Raw genomic sequence first — 15,501 nt, 5'->3', positions numbered from 1 at the left:
TGCCCCCTCCGTCTTCCAGCAGGCCCCGCCCACCACTAAGGACCACTCCTGAGCGGTCCCCGCGGCCCCGCCCCTGCCGCCCTGCCCCTAGCGGCAGGGCGAGCTGCTGAGCTGCGCTGGGTTTGGGGTGGCTGCTGCGGTACACGCTGAGCCGCGTACGCTCTCGTCGTTTCCCGGCGCTAAGCCCCGGGCTGCCGGCCGTTGACCAGCCTTTCCGTGCCCCCCAACTCTGAGACACCGCGGGAAGAGTTGTCTCTGGCTTTTATTAGACAAGGGGACAGGCAGGGGTTGCGCCGCGCTTCTTTCAGGCTCGCTCCATCCTATCCTGCCTACAAGTCTCCCGAGGTTTCCGGCTTTTCCTTCTCAAGATGCTTCTTCTGGGGACCCTGGTGGGCGAGGGACAGGAGGAGCGTTAGTCACAGGGGTCTAACCAGCCGCCTGGGTTACGCGGAGTCGGCCCTGCGCCCTCTCCCACTGGTTCCTCCCCTACTTCCTTTCTGGCAAGAATCAGTGCCCAGGACTGGACCCCTAAAAGCCCCCTCCTGTGGATGAGTGCAGGGACATGCGTGCCACCCCCATCTGCTCAGCTTCCCCGCTCTGGGGCAGGTAGGATGTGGTGTCGGAGCCCCAGAGAGCAAGGCTGGTGGGCTCACCATGAAGACCCTCTTCTCTTGGGCTGTCTGGAAGCGGCCATGGCCAAACTTGGAGGTGGTGTCAATGAACTTGAGCTCGATGTTCTCCAGGGCCCTGCGGCTGTGGTGCACCAGGAGGGACTGCGGCCGGTGGGAGAGGGGAGCTGTCACCGTAGGAGGTCCCCACTCAGCCCCTCCCATTACCCCCAGTCAGGAAGGTCTCGTTCACCCAGATTCTGTTAGAACCTCTCTCTCTTTGCTTTCCCCATCCCCACCCCTCCTGAAGCAGTCTGGAGGACAGGGTAGACCAGACCCCCAACTCCCCCAAGGCCCATGGGGCTCCCACTCCCCAGCTCACCACCTGGCACTGACCTTCCTCAGCGTGATGACCCTCTTCTTGGTGCCCGCGATGCAACCTTTCAGCATGACGAAGTCATTGTTGACTTCCCCGTAGTGGGGGAAGCCACCCTGTGGGAAGGTGGGTCCAGGAAAGGGGCTGCTGGGTTAGGAGGCAGCTGGGGGCCCTAGGAGAACTCCCCTGGCCTAGGGTGACATTCTTGATCATTAATCAGGGCAGCATCTGAGCCACACCCTAAGTCCTTCCCGTGATTATCTTATTTAAAAATCTGCATTTTACAGGGGGGAAACTGAGGCTCAGAGGGATGAAGTCACTTGCTCCAGGCCCTGCAGCTGCTACACACTGCATCTGGGGTTTGAGGCCAGGCAGCCTGACTCTAAGGTCACAGTTGGAGCTGCTGCACTCCGCACCCTGTGACAGCAGCTGGAGGATGAGCCGTCTGCAGTGGTGGCTCTGAGAATGCAGGAACAGCAGGGGTTTGGTCCACCCAGGCGGTCCACCCTGGTGCCTGAGCTCTTGGGGGAGGGCAGCACCCCACAGGCCTGCCCCACACATGCACACCAGGCCCCTTAGCCAAACTGGCGGCCCACCCTCACCAGTGGTGTGATGGATTTGTTGGTCACATCGTAGCTGGTGGATGCGTTGTTCTTAACCACCTTCCCGTCCTCTGTGTGCAGCCCCCGGCCGATGCGGTAGATCTGCCAGGAGCACAGGGCACATTGGGGACAGCAGGTAGCCTCTGGGGCTGGCAAGATGCCCACACCCATCAGAATGTGGGCTTAGACCCAGGCGCTGGTGGGGGCATTTCAGAGCCTTAGGGGGTCAGGCAGCATCTGGGTCATGCACCCCACTCACTGGGGTGTGGTCACGGGCATCCCCCCTCAAACCAGGCCTGCGGACACACCTTCTTGTTGAGCTCTGTGCGGTGATGGTAGCCCTTCTGCCCAGCCCGGGCGATGGAGCAGCCCACGCGGGCAGGGTGCCAGGCACCAATGCAGGCCACCTTGCGCAGCCCCTTATGGGTCTTCCTCGGCAGCTTCTTGGTATGCCAGCGGCTCGTGACCCCTGCAGGTGGGAGGGACGGGTGGCTTAGAGTCCAGTTTGGCCCCCACCTCCTCCAGGCAGCCTTCCTGGAGCCGCCATCCCCACCCAGCCCTACCTTTGACGCCCCTGCCCTTGGTGACGGCAATGACATCAATGACCTCACTCTGGCTGAACACGCTGTGCACTGGCACCTGCTTCTCCAGCCGGGCCTGGGCCCAGGCCACCTTCTCAGCCACCGTGCCGCCATTCAGCTGAATCTCCATGATGTGGGCCTTCTTCTGCCGGAAGGGCAGAAGCTTCATCTGTAAGACATGGCACGGCCAGTCGGTTCCCAGAAAGTCACACACACCCCCATTTGCCGACACGACATGGCCAGCTGGTGACCCCTGGCATACTTTCACGCACGCATTCATTCAACAGATGATCCCATGCTCTGGTGTGCCTATATGCCACGTTCTGTGCGAGGCACTGGGGATGCAGTATGGAATGAGGCAGACAGCGTCCTGGCCCCCATGGAGCCACCATCTAGTTGGGCGGCAGAAACCAAGTAAACTCTTGGATAGGCCTAAGTGTTGTGATGAAATATTGAGGGTGGAGGGGACAGTTATTGCACATGAGGGTGGTAAAGGAGGGCCTCTCTGAGGAGGTGACATCAATGTCAAGAAGGAACCACTAGGTGAAGATCTGAGAGCTTTGGGGGCAGAGGGAACCACATATGCAAAGGCCTTGTGGCAGGGAAGATGGGGGCGCGGTGGTTGGTGGGACAGAAACGAGACCAGTGTGTCTGGACTGTGGTGAACAGGGAGGAGGGTTCAGGACGGTGATAGGTGAGCAGGGGCCTGGCCAGGCAGGTCTCATAGGGAGTAGCTTGGGCTTTATTCCAAGTGCAGGGTGTGACATGATCTGATGAACATTTTAAACATCTCTGGCTGCTGCTGTGTGAGGTGGAAGCAGGGACGCGGTTAGGTCACAGCATAGGGCTCAACCAGTACTGATGGAGGACCTGTTGCATATAAGCCTCCTGGAGGGTTTGGTACAGCAGTGAGCAGGAAGCTGTGACCCCTGCCCCCATGGAGCTCAAGTCTATGGAGGGAGATGGATGTTAACCAATGACACACGTAACCAGGAACTGCAAGCGTGAGAGTAACTCAGGCAGGTGGGGAGGGTCATTGCTCCAGGCCTGGGAAGGCTTCCCTGAACCTTCCAGAAAAAGCCAGAGGATATATGTAACCTGTCAGCCCACACGAAGCCAGACTCCACTTACGAATGTTGATTCACACCCACATGTGCCAGACCCCAAACAGAGGCAGCCGGCCCCCCACACCCAACACTGGGCAGGCGATCCTGGACCTTTGGAGCACTTCAGGGCCTTGGTTGACTGCTGGGTGTAGCCAGTACCCCGCAGCCCTCAGAGTGCACTGCTGCCCAACACCCCATCCCCGGGGCTGCAGGCAGCTGGCTGGTCAGCCGACACTTTGGGCCTATGCCCGGGGCTCGCAGTATTTTTAGGCTGACATTTGCCAGGGCTCCTGGAAGCCAGGCTGAGGGAGGGTGGGCCCAGGGGGTGGACTGGCTGACCAGTGTGGACCAGGGGGTAGGGGCTGACCTGGGTGTGGACGATGACCCGGATGACTTTGCAGTACTTTTTCATGGCAGCAAAGTCCCTCTGCAGCTGCTTCTTGCCGTCGGCGTCGCGCCACCTCCTGCAGGCCTTGGTGAAGGCTTTTTTCTTGCTCTTGTGCCTGAGCCATGCACAGAGGGTGCTCAGCACAGCCAGCACGGCAGCCGCCACTGCATCCTACCAAGCATGGGCTTAGATGTCCCCCTCCTCCCTCCTCCCCTTCCCAGGGGAGGCATTGCTGGGCCCCAGGGGAGGCATTGCTGGGCCCCTGGGGTCCCTGGCCTGGTTCTGGGCGCCCTCCTTAAGCACAGACTGTCTTTCCCTCTCTAGGCCTCAGTTTTCTCCTCCGTAAAGTGGGTACCCTCCCTGCCTCCTGGGACTGAGAGTGAGCAGATGTGCAGGAGCCCAGGGAAGGGACGTGCCAGACAGCCACTGCCACATGCCCACTTTGCCATGGCTGCTGAACCCACTTCTAAAGCGAACAGTCAGAACTGGCCAGGCCCCACACCCCGTCGTTCCTAACCCTTGCCAGGATGCTGGAAGGTGGACGCCATTATCCCCATCCTACAGATGAAGAAACCGAGGTTCACAGAGGTCAGATGAGGGGCAAGTTGATCACAATTGCAGCAGCAAAAACAAGGCCAGCTGGCGTTTGCTGAGCTCTTTCGCTGTGCTGAGCACTTGACACACTCTGCTCAGCTCATCCTCAGGGCTGCCCCAAGAGGCGGGGACCTCTCCTGTTCCCATTTGATGGTGTCTGTGGGGAGTGTGTGTGTGTGTGTGTGTGTGTGTGTGTGTGGTGGGGGGGGGTGAGGTGAGGTTCTAAAAGGTCAGTCAGCTTGCCTGTGGTCACACAGCCTGATCTGACACTAGGGTCCAAGATCCTCGCTTCCCATGGAGGCTACATGTGCCCCTGCCTCCATATGGAAGGGGGTGTCTATGAGGTTCCTCAGGCAGGGGTGCCTTCCCATTCTGGACTTAATGCCAGGGAAGATTTGAGGCCTAAGGATGCCTTTCTTTCTGATGAAAAGAGCTTGTCAGTTGGCTATTTCCCTTTTCACCCTGGCTGCTAGGAAGCTCGGAACCAACTCTGACATTCCATCAGATTAGTTCCTTAGTTCACCCTGAGGATGAGAATGTTTGCTTTCCTTTTTCCTCTAATTAATTTCCTCTCCAGCCCTCTAGTCCTTGTCTTTTATTGGAGGGAAGGCATCACACACTCACACGCATACACACACACACACACACACACATACACACACACACACACACACACTTTCCTGCCTTCCACACGCTGCTGACACTCCTCCTCCTGCCCAACCACCCAGCATCCCCACGGGGCCCTCACCAGTCCTTGTAGAAGCGGCGGCGGCACTCGTCGCTGAGATGTTCCGCAAAAATGGTCTTGAAGCTCCGCAGGCCTCGCGGGGTGGCCACGTAGCCCACCACGCCCACCACCACCAGAGGCGGTGTCTCCACAATCGTTACCGCCTCCACCTCCTCCCGCTTGGAAATTTCTGAACGAAACCCAGAGACAGAGGCGTGGAGGGGGGCCTCCGAGTCCCACGGGGAGTTCCATGGAGAGGGGAAAGGGGTGGAAGTGCCGACCACAGCCCCACCTGCCCGCGGGAGGACCCAGCGCCAGAGCCCCAGGGCTGCTGCGGACAGAGGCCCCTGTGAGCAGGCCCCTGACTTCCAGCCCTGAGCCTCCCCACTCCCGACCTGCTCTGCCCTGTGTGTGGAGCCACTGCTGGGCAAGACCTCACAGGTGTCCACAGTAGCTCTGACTCAGCTCAGGTAAGGCCTGACCTGCTCCTGCCTCGGTTTCCCCACCAGACCTCCCAGGAGTGGGCCAAGAGAGCCACAGCCAGAGCAGCGTCCCCCAAAGGGTAGGGTTGGTCATCCTCTAGGGGAGTACAAATGGGCACTATGAATATATGTGGATGAGTTCTAGAACAAAACCTAAGACTTGTCCTAAACCCATGATTTTATAGATGTTATTAATGAGGCTGATCCAAAGTCAAAGAAGTATATGCTTAAAATATATATTAGGGGAATTCCCTGGCGGTCCAGGGGTTAGGACTTGGCACTTTCACTGCTGAGGGCCCGGGTTCGACCCCTGGTCAGGGAACTAAGATCCTGCAAGCCGCGTGGCGCAGCCAAAAAATATATACTTTAGGAGAGATGGAGAACAGATGAGTGGTTGCCAGAAGGTTGGGGGGTGGTGGCTGTGGCTATAATAGGGCAACAGGAGGGACTGTTGTGGGAATGGGACATTCCAAGGTGGTGGGTACACGCATTTACACATGACAGAACCTGTCATTTACACGTGACAGAACCATAGAACTAAATAAACACACATTTTATTCAGGAGAATCCAGCACAAGATGAGTAGGGTGTATCCATGTCATTATCCAGCTATGACATATTACCATGGTTTTAAGAGATGTTTCCATTGGGGAAACTGGGTAAAGGGTGCGTGGGATCCCTCTGTATTATTTCTTATAACCACACTACGATGATCTCAAAACCGGAAGTGTGTAGGGGCACCTGCCCTTGAATCTTAGCTTCTACAAGTTTCATAACTGCTTTATTTCCTCATCTGTAAACTGGGGCAATGACAGATGGGTTCTTGAGGCACGGCCAGCAGTCAACGTTCTGACTGAGGTGCCCATGGGCGGGGCCTGGCCCCTTCTGGGGCTGTTTCCCCTCCAGAAGCCCAGTTGTGGCTCCTAGCCTCTGGAAGGACCTCCAGATCTTCTGGCGGTCGGGGGTGCTCGGCCCGCCCCCCAGGGGCCCCTAGAGGCCACTCACTGAGCCCTGGCCGGTGCACCTCCCGCAGAGTGTGTGTCATGCCAGCCTTGTAGCCCAGGAAGGCCGTGAGGTGCACGGGCCGGCTGGGGTCGTCCCGAGGCCACGTCTTCACCTTGCCCCGGTGCCGGCGGCTCCTCTTGTGTGGCAGGAAGCCCAGTTGTCCATGCCGAGGGGCAGAGAACTTCCGGTGGGACTGGGGACAGAAGGGGAGGGAGATCAGAGCTGGGGTCTCCCTGCTGGGTACAGCTGGGCGGTCCCAGAGACCAGACCGGAAGTGAGCTAGAGACCCCAGGCTGAGACCTGGTGGCCCTCAAGGCCTGCATCTGTCCACAAGAAAGGAGGGAAACTTCTTCAAGGGCAGTGTCTTAGGGACAGAGCCAGCGGCAGCCCCCCTCACCCATGGGCTTCCTGTCTCAGTGGCCTGGCCCTGCCTGGCTGGGCCCAGAAGAGGCAGGTCCACATCGCAGCCAAGGCCACAGAGGCAGGGGGCCGCTGCCATCTGTCCCTCTGTTTGCCTGTCCTAGGCCTGGAAGCCAGAGCTTGGGCCCCCTGCTGCCCCTCTAATCACTTATTCTGTCACAGGTCCAAGGACCTTCTCTGCTGGGATAGATTCCAGAAGCCCACCTGCCCCTCGCCAGGAAGCTGGCGTGCTTCCCCCCAACCCCCCTCCCACCAGCCCACTGACCATAGAGGCCTGTCTCTGCAGGTTAGGAAGGGAAGGGGCCACCTCACCAGGCGTCGGAGGTCAAGTGGCAGGGCCAGGACGCACAGCAGCCAGATCCCAGATTTAGCCCCTGGCAGGGGAGCTCTGTCATCTCCTGTGGCGGATGTGGGCTCTGGTGTCAGGAGCGGGCCTGGCCCAGGGCAGGGCGAAGGGGGGCAGCCTGGGCAGCCTGGGGGGGTGCACCTGGAGCTAGGGCTGGCACTCGTTTCCTCAAGGGTCCTGGGACTGGGTCACACACTTTTCTGCTTTGTGTGACCCTCCAAGACAGGAACAACTTGGCCTGGCAGGGGGTTTAGGAACTTGGGTTGGGGAGCTTCCCTTGGGCAGCTGCCATTAGGAGGGTCTGAGTCCAGTTTGCTGGCCTTGAAGCAGAGCAGATTCCTGTGCTGTCCTGAGGCTGTGAGCCTGAGCTGGACAAATGGTGGGAAGATAGGGAAGTTTGGCTCTGTGCCCAGAGGATCACTAGAGCTGTGATTCAATCAAGGTACCTTGACTCTAGTAGCTGTGAGCCAAGAACACTTAGGATACTTTTTTTTTTAAATATTTATTTATTTGGTTGCACCAGGTCTTAGTTGCAGCAGGCGGGCTCCTTAGTTTCGGCATGCATGTGGGATCTAGTTCCCTGACCAGGGATTGAACCCGGGCCCCCTGCATTGGGAGTGCAGAGTCTTAACCACTGCACCACCAGGGAAGTCCCTTAAGATAATTTTATGAACTTAAATTTTTTTTATACTTTTTAAAAATAAATTTATTTATTTATATTTTATTTTTGGCTGTGTTGGGTCTTTGTTTCTGTGTGAGGGCTTTCTCTAATTGCGGCGAGCAGGGGCCACTCTTCATCGCAGTGTGCGGGCCTCTCACTATCGCGGCCTCTCTTGTTGTGGAGCACAAGCTCCAGACGCGCAGGCTCAGTAGTTGTGGCTCACAGGCCTAGTTGCTCTGTGGCATGTGGGATCTTCCCAGACCAGGGCTCGAACCTGTGTCCCCTGAATTGGCAGGCAGATTCTCAACCACTGTGCCACCAGGGAAGCCCAGGAGCTACTCTTCATTGCAGTGCGCAGGCTTCTCATTACAGTGGCTTCTCTTGTTGCGGAGCATGGGCTCTAGGTGCACGGGCTTCAGTAGTTGTGGCTTGTGGGCTCTAGAGCACAGGATCAGTAGTTGTGGCTCATGGGCTTAGTTGCTCCACGGCATGTGGGATCTTCCCGGACCAGGGCTCGAACCTGTGTCCCCTGCATTGGCAGGCAGATTCTTAACCACTACGCCACAAGGGGAGTCCCTGAAATCTCTTATTTTTTAATTCAAAGATTTTATGGTTATAAAGTTCTGTAATTGTAGAATCAGAGCTTTACAGGCCTAAGATATCTCTGCAGGTCTGTGGATTTTGCATCCCTGGGTGCTAAAATTCTATGCTACTAAAATCTACAATTCTTTGTTTTTGTCGTTGTTTTTGAATGACAAAGCTACTTTTAATACTTTGGGCTGAGTCCTGCAGGAAAAAAATCACTGGGAAGGGGTAAACCCCTCAGGCCAGAAATGGCCCCGGGGGAGAGAGGCTCCCTGAAGGAAGGAAGAACAGGAGCGACATGTTGCAGACTCAGGGCCAAAGGGAACCCCCTCGGTGCTGGGTCTGGGAGCACATGGTGGGGGCTCCAGCCACACAGGCCAAGGGCCAGAGGGTTGGACGTGGAGCCACAAAGCTGCTTGGGTTCCTCCCTCTCATTTGCCTTTTTCTGCTTCTGCTGCATGATCTCTGAGTCCGTCCACTGCTGGGTGGCAGCAGAAAGCCATCATCTGGGCGCTTTCCCTTAACTGAGTACTATACTCTGCTTTCTCATATTCCTCTGGTGGGCGAGCTCGTGCTGGTTACTGCGGGTCAGGTGATGACTCCGGCCCACCTCCATTGGGTCCCCTCGTTCAGCCCAACATTGCAGGTCAATGTTATGATTAGTTGAGTGTGACAATTTCTAAGAGCTCATGATTTGAAGATTTAAGGTTACTATGATTCCGGATTCTGTGCGTCCATAGAGTTAATGACTGACCCCAGCCTCTGGGCAGGAAGTGACCAGCAACCATGCTCCCTGGTGCTAGCCAGGGGGTGTGCCAGGTATGGAGATCACAGAGGGTGGCCAGTAGGGCCCTGGTCAGTGAAGCTGCCTCAAGGGCACAACAGTGCTCAGGGCCAGGATGGAACCCTCAGAACCAAAACAGAGTGCCCTGTGCCCAGGGTAGGAGCCACTTCTCCCTAGTCGTGGGGTGGGGGGTGGAGAGGGCAAACCCTACCTCCTGTGCCGCCCCAGGCAGCCCCCTCTCCAAGCTCAGTGGCATCAGCCAGTCCATGAGGGGCCCTGGCAGACACAATGGAGCTCAGAGAGGGATGTAGGGAATGGACAATGCAGGAAGGCTTCCTGGAAGACTACAGCCTTTGGCAGCTTGTGTTATCTGTTGACTTTGTTATTTGCTCTACCGGCCTGAGTTCTCCAGAAGAGTCCAGCTGTGTTCATCATCCTGCCCCCTGCTGCACTTGGCACGTGCCTACACGCCATCCGAACTGAATGGTTTCCTTACTCCTGTGTCTGTCTCCCCTTAGAATGTAAATAGGGATCTGTTTCCTTCACCTCTGATACCAGCGCCCAGCACACAGTAGGCGCTCGTCGCGTGTGCAATGACGCGGCGGTCCCATGCGGGGGCGCTCGCACTGAGAAGCATCTCCCGAGGCCACACTTGGGCAGGCGGGGCGAACTACAAGTCCCATGGTGCCTCGCGAGCGCCGGCCGTCCTGCGCAGGCGCGGCCGCTCTCCGGTTGTCCTCTGTGTAGGCGAACTAGGCCGCGGGACCGAGGCGGAGGCCGTGGGAGCGCGTCCGAGAGTCGAGGCCGCTGCGCGCCGCCGCCATGCCGGACAGCTGGGACAACAATGTGTACCCCGAGCCCCCGCGCCGCACGCCGGCGCCCTCGCCGCAGACCTCTCTGACCAACCCTATCACCTATTTTACGAAGGCTTTCGACCTCCTCGTGGACCGGCCAGTGACCCTCGCGAGAGGTACGAGCCCCTGCCGGGCCTTGCGCCCCGGGGCCCCCTCACCGCTCCCGGGCCCCCCGCACCCGTCACTCAGCCTGGACCCCCACTGCACCCCAGGCCCCACCTCTTGGGACGACCCCCACACACACACACCAAGAGCCCTCACTGCTGTATGGCCCTTGCCGCCGTCCACGGACCCCTGGTCTCCGGCCTCGCTCAAATGTTAGGGGCTGTTTGCTGATGGAAGTCATCTGCGTCCTGAGGCTTGTTAGATCCCACTCTCCCTGCACGCTTTGCATCCTGCGTTTTGCACAGCAGGCGGTCACAGAGGGCTGTTGAGGTACAGGGGTTCTCCCAACCCTTCTCATGCCTGCAAAATGGCCCGGGTGGTCACTGATGGCCGAGGCCCCTTCCACCTACGTGTGCTGTAACTTGCCCTCCGTGTGTGCCCACGCTTGAGAGCTGCCCAAATTCCGCCATCTCTGGTCCAAACTAGGTGAACGATGGTTTTAAACCATCGTTGTCCAGTTTGTGGTTCAGCCATCTTGGTGGTGCAGCAGGCAGAGCATAATGCCCTTAGTCACTAGTGCCAGGCGATTCATCCATGCACCTAATTAATCAATCCATTCGTTCAACAACAGAACATTTGGGGTGCATAGCATGCCCTGGTGGCTCTTTGTGGGAGGAGGAACCACCCCCACCCCACCCCACACCAACCCAAGGTCTGGAAAAAACAGTAGTGGATCTGCTCCCTCTTTTGTATAGCAGTTTTTTAGAAAGTGTTTTATACGTCTGGATGGGTGAGATCTCACTAGGTCCAACGTGTTCATTTACCCGTGGGGAAGTTGAGGCCGGAAGGTCAGCAGTAGCAGAACTGGGACTGGAATCCCTCTTGGTGGCTCCCTGTTGGGGCCTCTTTGCCTCCACAGTGGAATCCCCGTGCTCTGGGGGAGCTGGGCCGGCAGGAGGGACTGTAGCAGGGTGTGGGCTTGCAGAGAACGGGCTCTGAATCCTGCCATCTCTCAGAGCCTGGGTCTCCTCTCTGTAAATGAAAAGGACCTGCCCCCCATAGGGTTATCGTGGGGACAAAGTGAGTTAATGTATTATGGAACACAGGGTGGTTCCTGGCTTACAAGAAACTCTCCATAAACCGTAGACATTGCCATTTGTAGCCCAGTCCTTTCCAGGACTGTCTGCCAGCCCACACCTCTTCTTTGGGAGTCCAGTTGCCAGTCTTTGTAAAAGCTGGGAACATTTGGGAAACCTGCCTCTTCCACGGCTTATGAGAAATACAAAGCTAAGAGCCCTTTCAAACGGTGGCTTGTCCAAACCAATAGGGCCTTTGGACCTGGGGTTTTCCCTTTGCACCTGGGGTTTTCTCTTTGCAGAGTTTATAGAGCGGCAGCATGCCAAGAACAGGTATTACTACTACCACCGTGAGTTCCGCCGCGTGCCGGACATCACTGAGTGCAAGGAAAAGGACGTATTGTGCATGTTTGAAGCAGAAATGCAATGGAGAAGAGACTAGTAAGTCCTCCCCCTTGGGCTTCTGCTCTTAGTGATACTATTGAGAGCCCTGTGCAATGAGCATATTCCCTCCGGATGCCATGAGATGGTGGCCAACCCAGATCTAGGGGTGGAGGGGCCAGACCACAGGGCTCCCAGGCCCTGCTTTCATTTTACTTTCCCTGAGTACAGGGAATCCTTATAGACCTTAGACCAGCGGTCCCCAACCTTTTTGGCACCAGAGACCAGTTTCATGGAAGAGTTTTTCCACGGGGTGGCGGGGGGTGGGGGGGGGCAGGTTCAGGCAGTAATGCGAGCGATGGGGAGTGGCAGATGAAGCCTCGGCAGTGGTCCACGGCCCTGGGGGTTGGGGACCCCTGTTGTTCACCACCTGTCTCATTTTCTTTTCAGCAAAGTTGATCAGGAAATCGTCAACATTATCCAGGAAAGGCTAAAGGCCTGTCAGCAGAGGGAAGGTGAGAGCTACAGGCAGAACTGTGCCAAGGAGCTGGAGCAGTTCACCCAGGTGGCCAAGGCCTACCAGGACCGCTGTGAGTCAGCTCCACCCCAGCCTGCCCCCAGCTACTCCTGCTTCTGCCACCTCACTTCCCAGTTCTCCTTCCAGTCTCCACACAGCTGGGTACTAAACGTTTGGCTAATTAGCCCAGTCTCTGGTGGTTGTAAAAAACAATCATCTTACCTCATCCCTTGTCTGCTCATTAACTTGTCTTAGCTGCCTGAGCCCTCCCTGCATGGAGAAAAGACCACAAATTCCCATCATGGCCCATGACTCCCCTCCCCATCTCTTTCCCAGATCATGACCTGGGGGCCCATTATTCTGCCAGGAAGTGCCTGGCAAAACAGAAGCAGAGGATGCTGGAAGAGAGAAAAGCCGCAGAAGAGGCTGCTCCTGCCTGAGGCAGCTCAAGCCACCTGTGTCTGTGTCTGTTGCTATTGCTAAAATAAAGAGTAATGGAATCTCTGTGGTGTCATCTTTAGCCCCCAGCCTTGACACATTGATAAATAAGCCTTATTCAGATTTCTCATCTTATTGGCCCCATTTCCCTTCCAAATTCAGCCACCACTAAACTTGAGAATAGGGAGTTCCCTGATGGTCCAGCAGTTAGGGACTCTGCACTTTCACTGCTGGGGGCCCGGGTTCAACCCCTGGTCCGGAAACTAAGATCCCACAAGCTTCATGGTACAGTCCCCCCCCCCAAAAAACAAGAGACAACTATATAAACTAGCTTCATTCACTTTATTTTTCTTATACAAAACTATGTGGTGGCTACAGCTGGAGCCTGGGTCCTCTGCACGGAAACTCTGGTGTGGGTCTTTACAAGATGGTCAGTGAATTCCTAGAAAAACAAAAAGAGGCTTTAGTTGTAACCAAATAAGACTGCTACCCTTTGCTTTGCCCGGGTAGCGGGGCAGGCAGTACCTGATACGGAGACTTGGTGAACACCGTCTCTTTCCAGAGATCAGGAGTGAGATAACTGTAGGTCTTGGAAATGGCATCAAAAGTGGCCTTGGCTGAAAAAGGGAAAATAGGAGAGGATTAGTGAACTGACCTGAGATGAACCCCCAGTTACAGCAAGAAGCTGTCGCACTCCTAGGAACAGAGAGACCACTGTGGGCCAGTCTGTCGTGCATTAGGAGGGCCTTCCTCTCTCTCTCAAAATACACCAACCACACACAGAATGTGACTGAGCAGAGCTGAGAGAAGCCAGAGTCTACGTGTGGGCCACCTACCGAAGTTGCCCAGCGTGGCAGTGCAGCCCCTGGCAGAGGTGTAGCAGTCGTCAATTCCAGCCATCATCAATAGCTTCTTGGGCACAGGGGCTGAGACGATGCCAGTGCCCCTGGGGGCAGGGATGAGACGCACCAGCACGGAGCCACAGCGGCCAGTCACCTGGGAAGGGGTAGAGTCGAGATGGGCTGGAGAGTCTGCAGCACCGCAGGCCCTGCCTCGCACCACCATCCAGCCTACCTTGCAAGGGACGGTATGGGGCTTGCCGATCTTGTTCCCCCAGTAGCCTCGTCGCACGGGGACGATGGAGAGCTTGGCCAGAATGATGGCCCCACGGATGGCAGTGGCTACCTCCTTAGAGCACTTCACACCCAAACCAACATGTCCGTTGTAATCCCCGATGGCAACAAACGCCTGCAAAGAGACTGACGTGGCTGGTGGTCCACTGCCCTTCATAACGTCAGTAGCCACCCACCGCACAGGGTCTGTTGTGCCCCTCAAGGAAAGACTGGCCACCAGGAGACCTATCTGAGATCCTGAGGAGATCCTTGCTCTCTCTCCCCGTTACGAAAGTCACACGCGTGAAGACAAGTGCAACCATGCAGAGCTGAGAGAGTCTCATAAAAAGCCTTTGATAGAAACAGCCTAGGAAAATAAGATGGCTGGGGTACCTTGAACCTGGTCCGCTGGCCAGCACGGGTCTGCTTTTGCACAGGCATGATCTTCAAAACCTCGTCCTTGAGAGATGCCCCCAAGAAAAAGTCAATGATCTCAGATTCCTACAAGAAAAAAATTTGTGACAAAACTGTTTAATAAAACCAAAGGTGGAGCCTAGGACCCCTCAATGTCCAACCAATGACAAAGCGCCCTCGACCCCAGGCCAAGGCCCCACCCAAGAGAAAGAGAACATATGTTTACCTTGATGGGCAAAGAAAAGAGATAGATCTCCTCCAGGGACTTGATCTTCATGTCCTTGACCAAGCGGCCCAGCTTGGTGACGGGGAGCCACTGGAAGAGGAAAAGGCGCAGCAAGTGCCCAGGACCGCCTTCCCGGTGCCGTCCAAGGGCCTGCCTCACGCGCATAGCGCAGACCTACCTCCTTGTCCTCGGCCTTGCCTCCGCGAGCTCCGCGGCCTCGGCCCCGGCCCCGACCGCGACCGCGGCCCCGGCCCCGGACGCCGCTGCCGAAGCCTCCGCGGAAGCCACCACGACCTCCCATGCCAGGGCCCCCGGGGCCTCCAGGACCTCCGGTCCCTCCCGCAGCACCGGCGTCATCCGCCATTTGCTAAAACGAGTAACAAGAACCAGCCGGTCAGTGAGGCCCTGGCATCTACGGACGCCTCGGACGCCCAGGCCGGGCTTCAGCCGTACAGCGCGGGCGCACCAGCCGGGACCCCGCCCGATGGCGGCGGATTCCCACCGCCCAGGCCCACCGGCCGCCTCTACTAACGCGAATACTCACGTGTCTTTAAGGAATAAAAGAAGGAAGCCGCCCCCAAGGGAGTCTTTATATAGCGCCAAGCGCCGCGAGATCTCGGCTGCCCCACCCCAAATCGCCCTTGCGCCAAAGGCCTATAAAATGGCCTGTGATTGGCTCCAAGGGGCCCCGCTCCCGCCGAGCTCTGCAAGTGCCCGCGTGTCTGCGGCCCCGGAATCTGCGCGACTGGGCCGCTGCTATAAGGGGCCGCTCGGCCTCTACCTCGTCTTCTCCGGCTGCGGGTAGGTCTGTTCAGGAGGTTCTTCGGTCTGGCACTTTGCGGCGCTGTGGGGTGGTTGGTAGATCGGCGTTGGTTGAAAATCACCTGCGGCTTTGGCCGTGGCCGCAGGTGAGACTCGGCGCCCAGAGCCACCGGGGGCCTCAGCTCACCGCCCGCTCCTCCGTGTGGGGAGGTGAAACCCAGGCCCCGACACGCGCCGCCGCTCCGGGCCCGGTTGCGGCCGCTCTTATGTTCTGGACTCTTGGTACCTGATTCCTGATCTCGTCTTCTACCCGCAGGATACCTGGATGCTCAGAGCCTGAGGCCGACGCCG

General features: G+C 57.3%; 3 protein-coding genes across 3 annotated transcripts; 1 reads left to right on the top strand and 2 right to left on the bottom strand.

The window, feature by feature from the left end:
- Window positions 1–303: 303 nt before the first annotated feature.
- Window positions 304–2,336, bottom strand: RPL3L (ribosomal protein L3 like; the record flags this gene model as incomplete). Its single annotated transcript, XM_082644978.1, has 6 exons — window positions 304–386; window positions 654–773; window positions 1,005–1,100; window positions 1,587–1,688; window positions 1,895–2,055; window positions 2,150–2,336. The coding sequence occupies 6 exons, from the start codon at window positions 2,334–2,336 to the stop codon at window positions 330–332; spliced, it is 723 nt and encodes a 240-aa protein (XP_082501104.1). The 3' UTR covers window positions 304–329.
- A 7,648-nt stretch (window positions 2,337–9,984) lies between these two features.
- On the top strand, window positions 9,985–12,698 carry NDUFB10 (NADH:ubiquinone oxidoreductase subunit B10). Its single transcript, XM_082643833.1, has 4 exons — window positions 9,985–10,235; window positions 11,603–11,741; window positions 12,132–12,271; window positions 12,535–12,698. The coding sequence occupies exons 1-4, from the start codon at window positions 10,088–10,090 to the stop codon at window positions 12,636–12,638; spliced, it is 531 nt and encodes a 176-aa protein (XP_082499959.1). The 5' UTR covers window positions 9,985–10,087; the 3' UTR covers window positions 12,639–12,698.
- A 261-nt stretch (window positions 12,699–12,959) lies between these two features.
- On the bottom strand, window positions 12,960–14,913 carry RPS2 (ribosomal protein S2). Its single transcript, XM_082644609.1, has 7 exons — window positions 14,567–14,913; window positions 14,389–14,478; window positions 14,142–14,249; window positions 13,711–13,884; window positions 13,473–13,632; window positions 13,162–13,253; window positions 12,960–13,078 (listed from the first exon to the last, which is right to left on the bottom strand). The coding sequence occupies exons 1-7, from the start codon at window positions 14,750–14,752 to the stop codon at window positions 12,998–13,000; spliced, it is 891 nt and encodes a 296-aa protein (XP_082500735.1). The 5' UTR covers window positions 14,753–14,913; the 3' UTR covers window positions 12,960–12,997.
- Window positions 14,914–15,501: the final 588 nt, after the last annotated feature.

This window comes from Mesoplodon mirus, assembly GCF_964341445.2.
Source record: "Mesoplodon mirus genome assembly, chromosome: 15".
In the NCBI taxonomy this organism is placed as follows: domain Eukaryota; kingdom Metazoa; phylum Chordata; class Mammalia; order Artiodactyla; family Ziphiidae; genus Mesoplodon; species Mesoplodon mirus.
The sequence above is the reverse complement of the archived record's forward strand: the minus strand, read 5'-3'. Positions and strand labels throughout refer to the sequence as shown.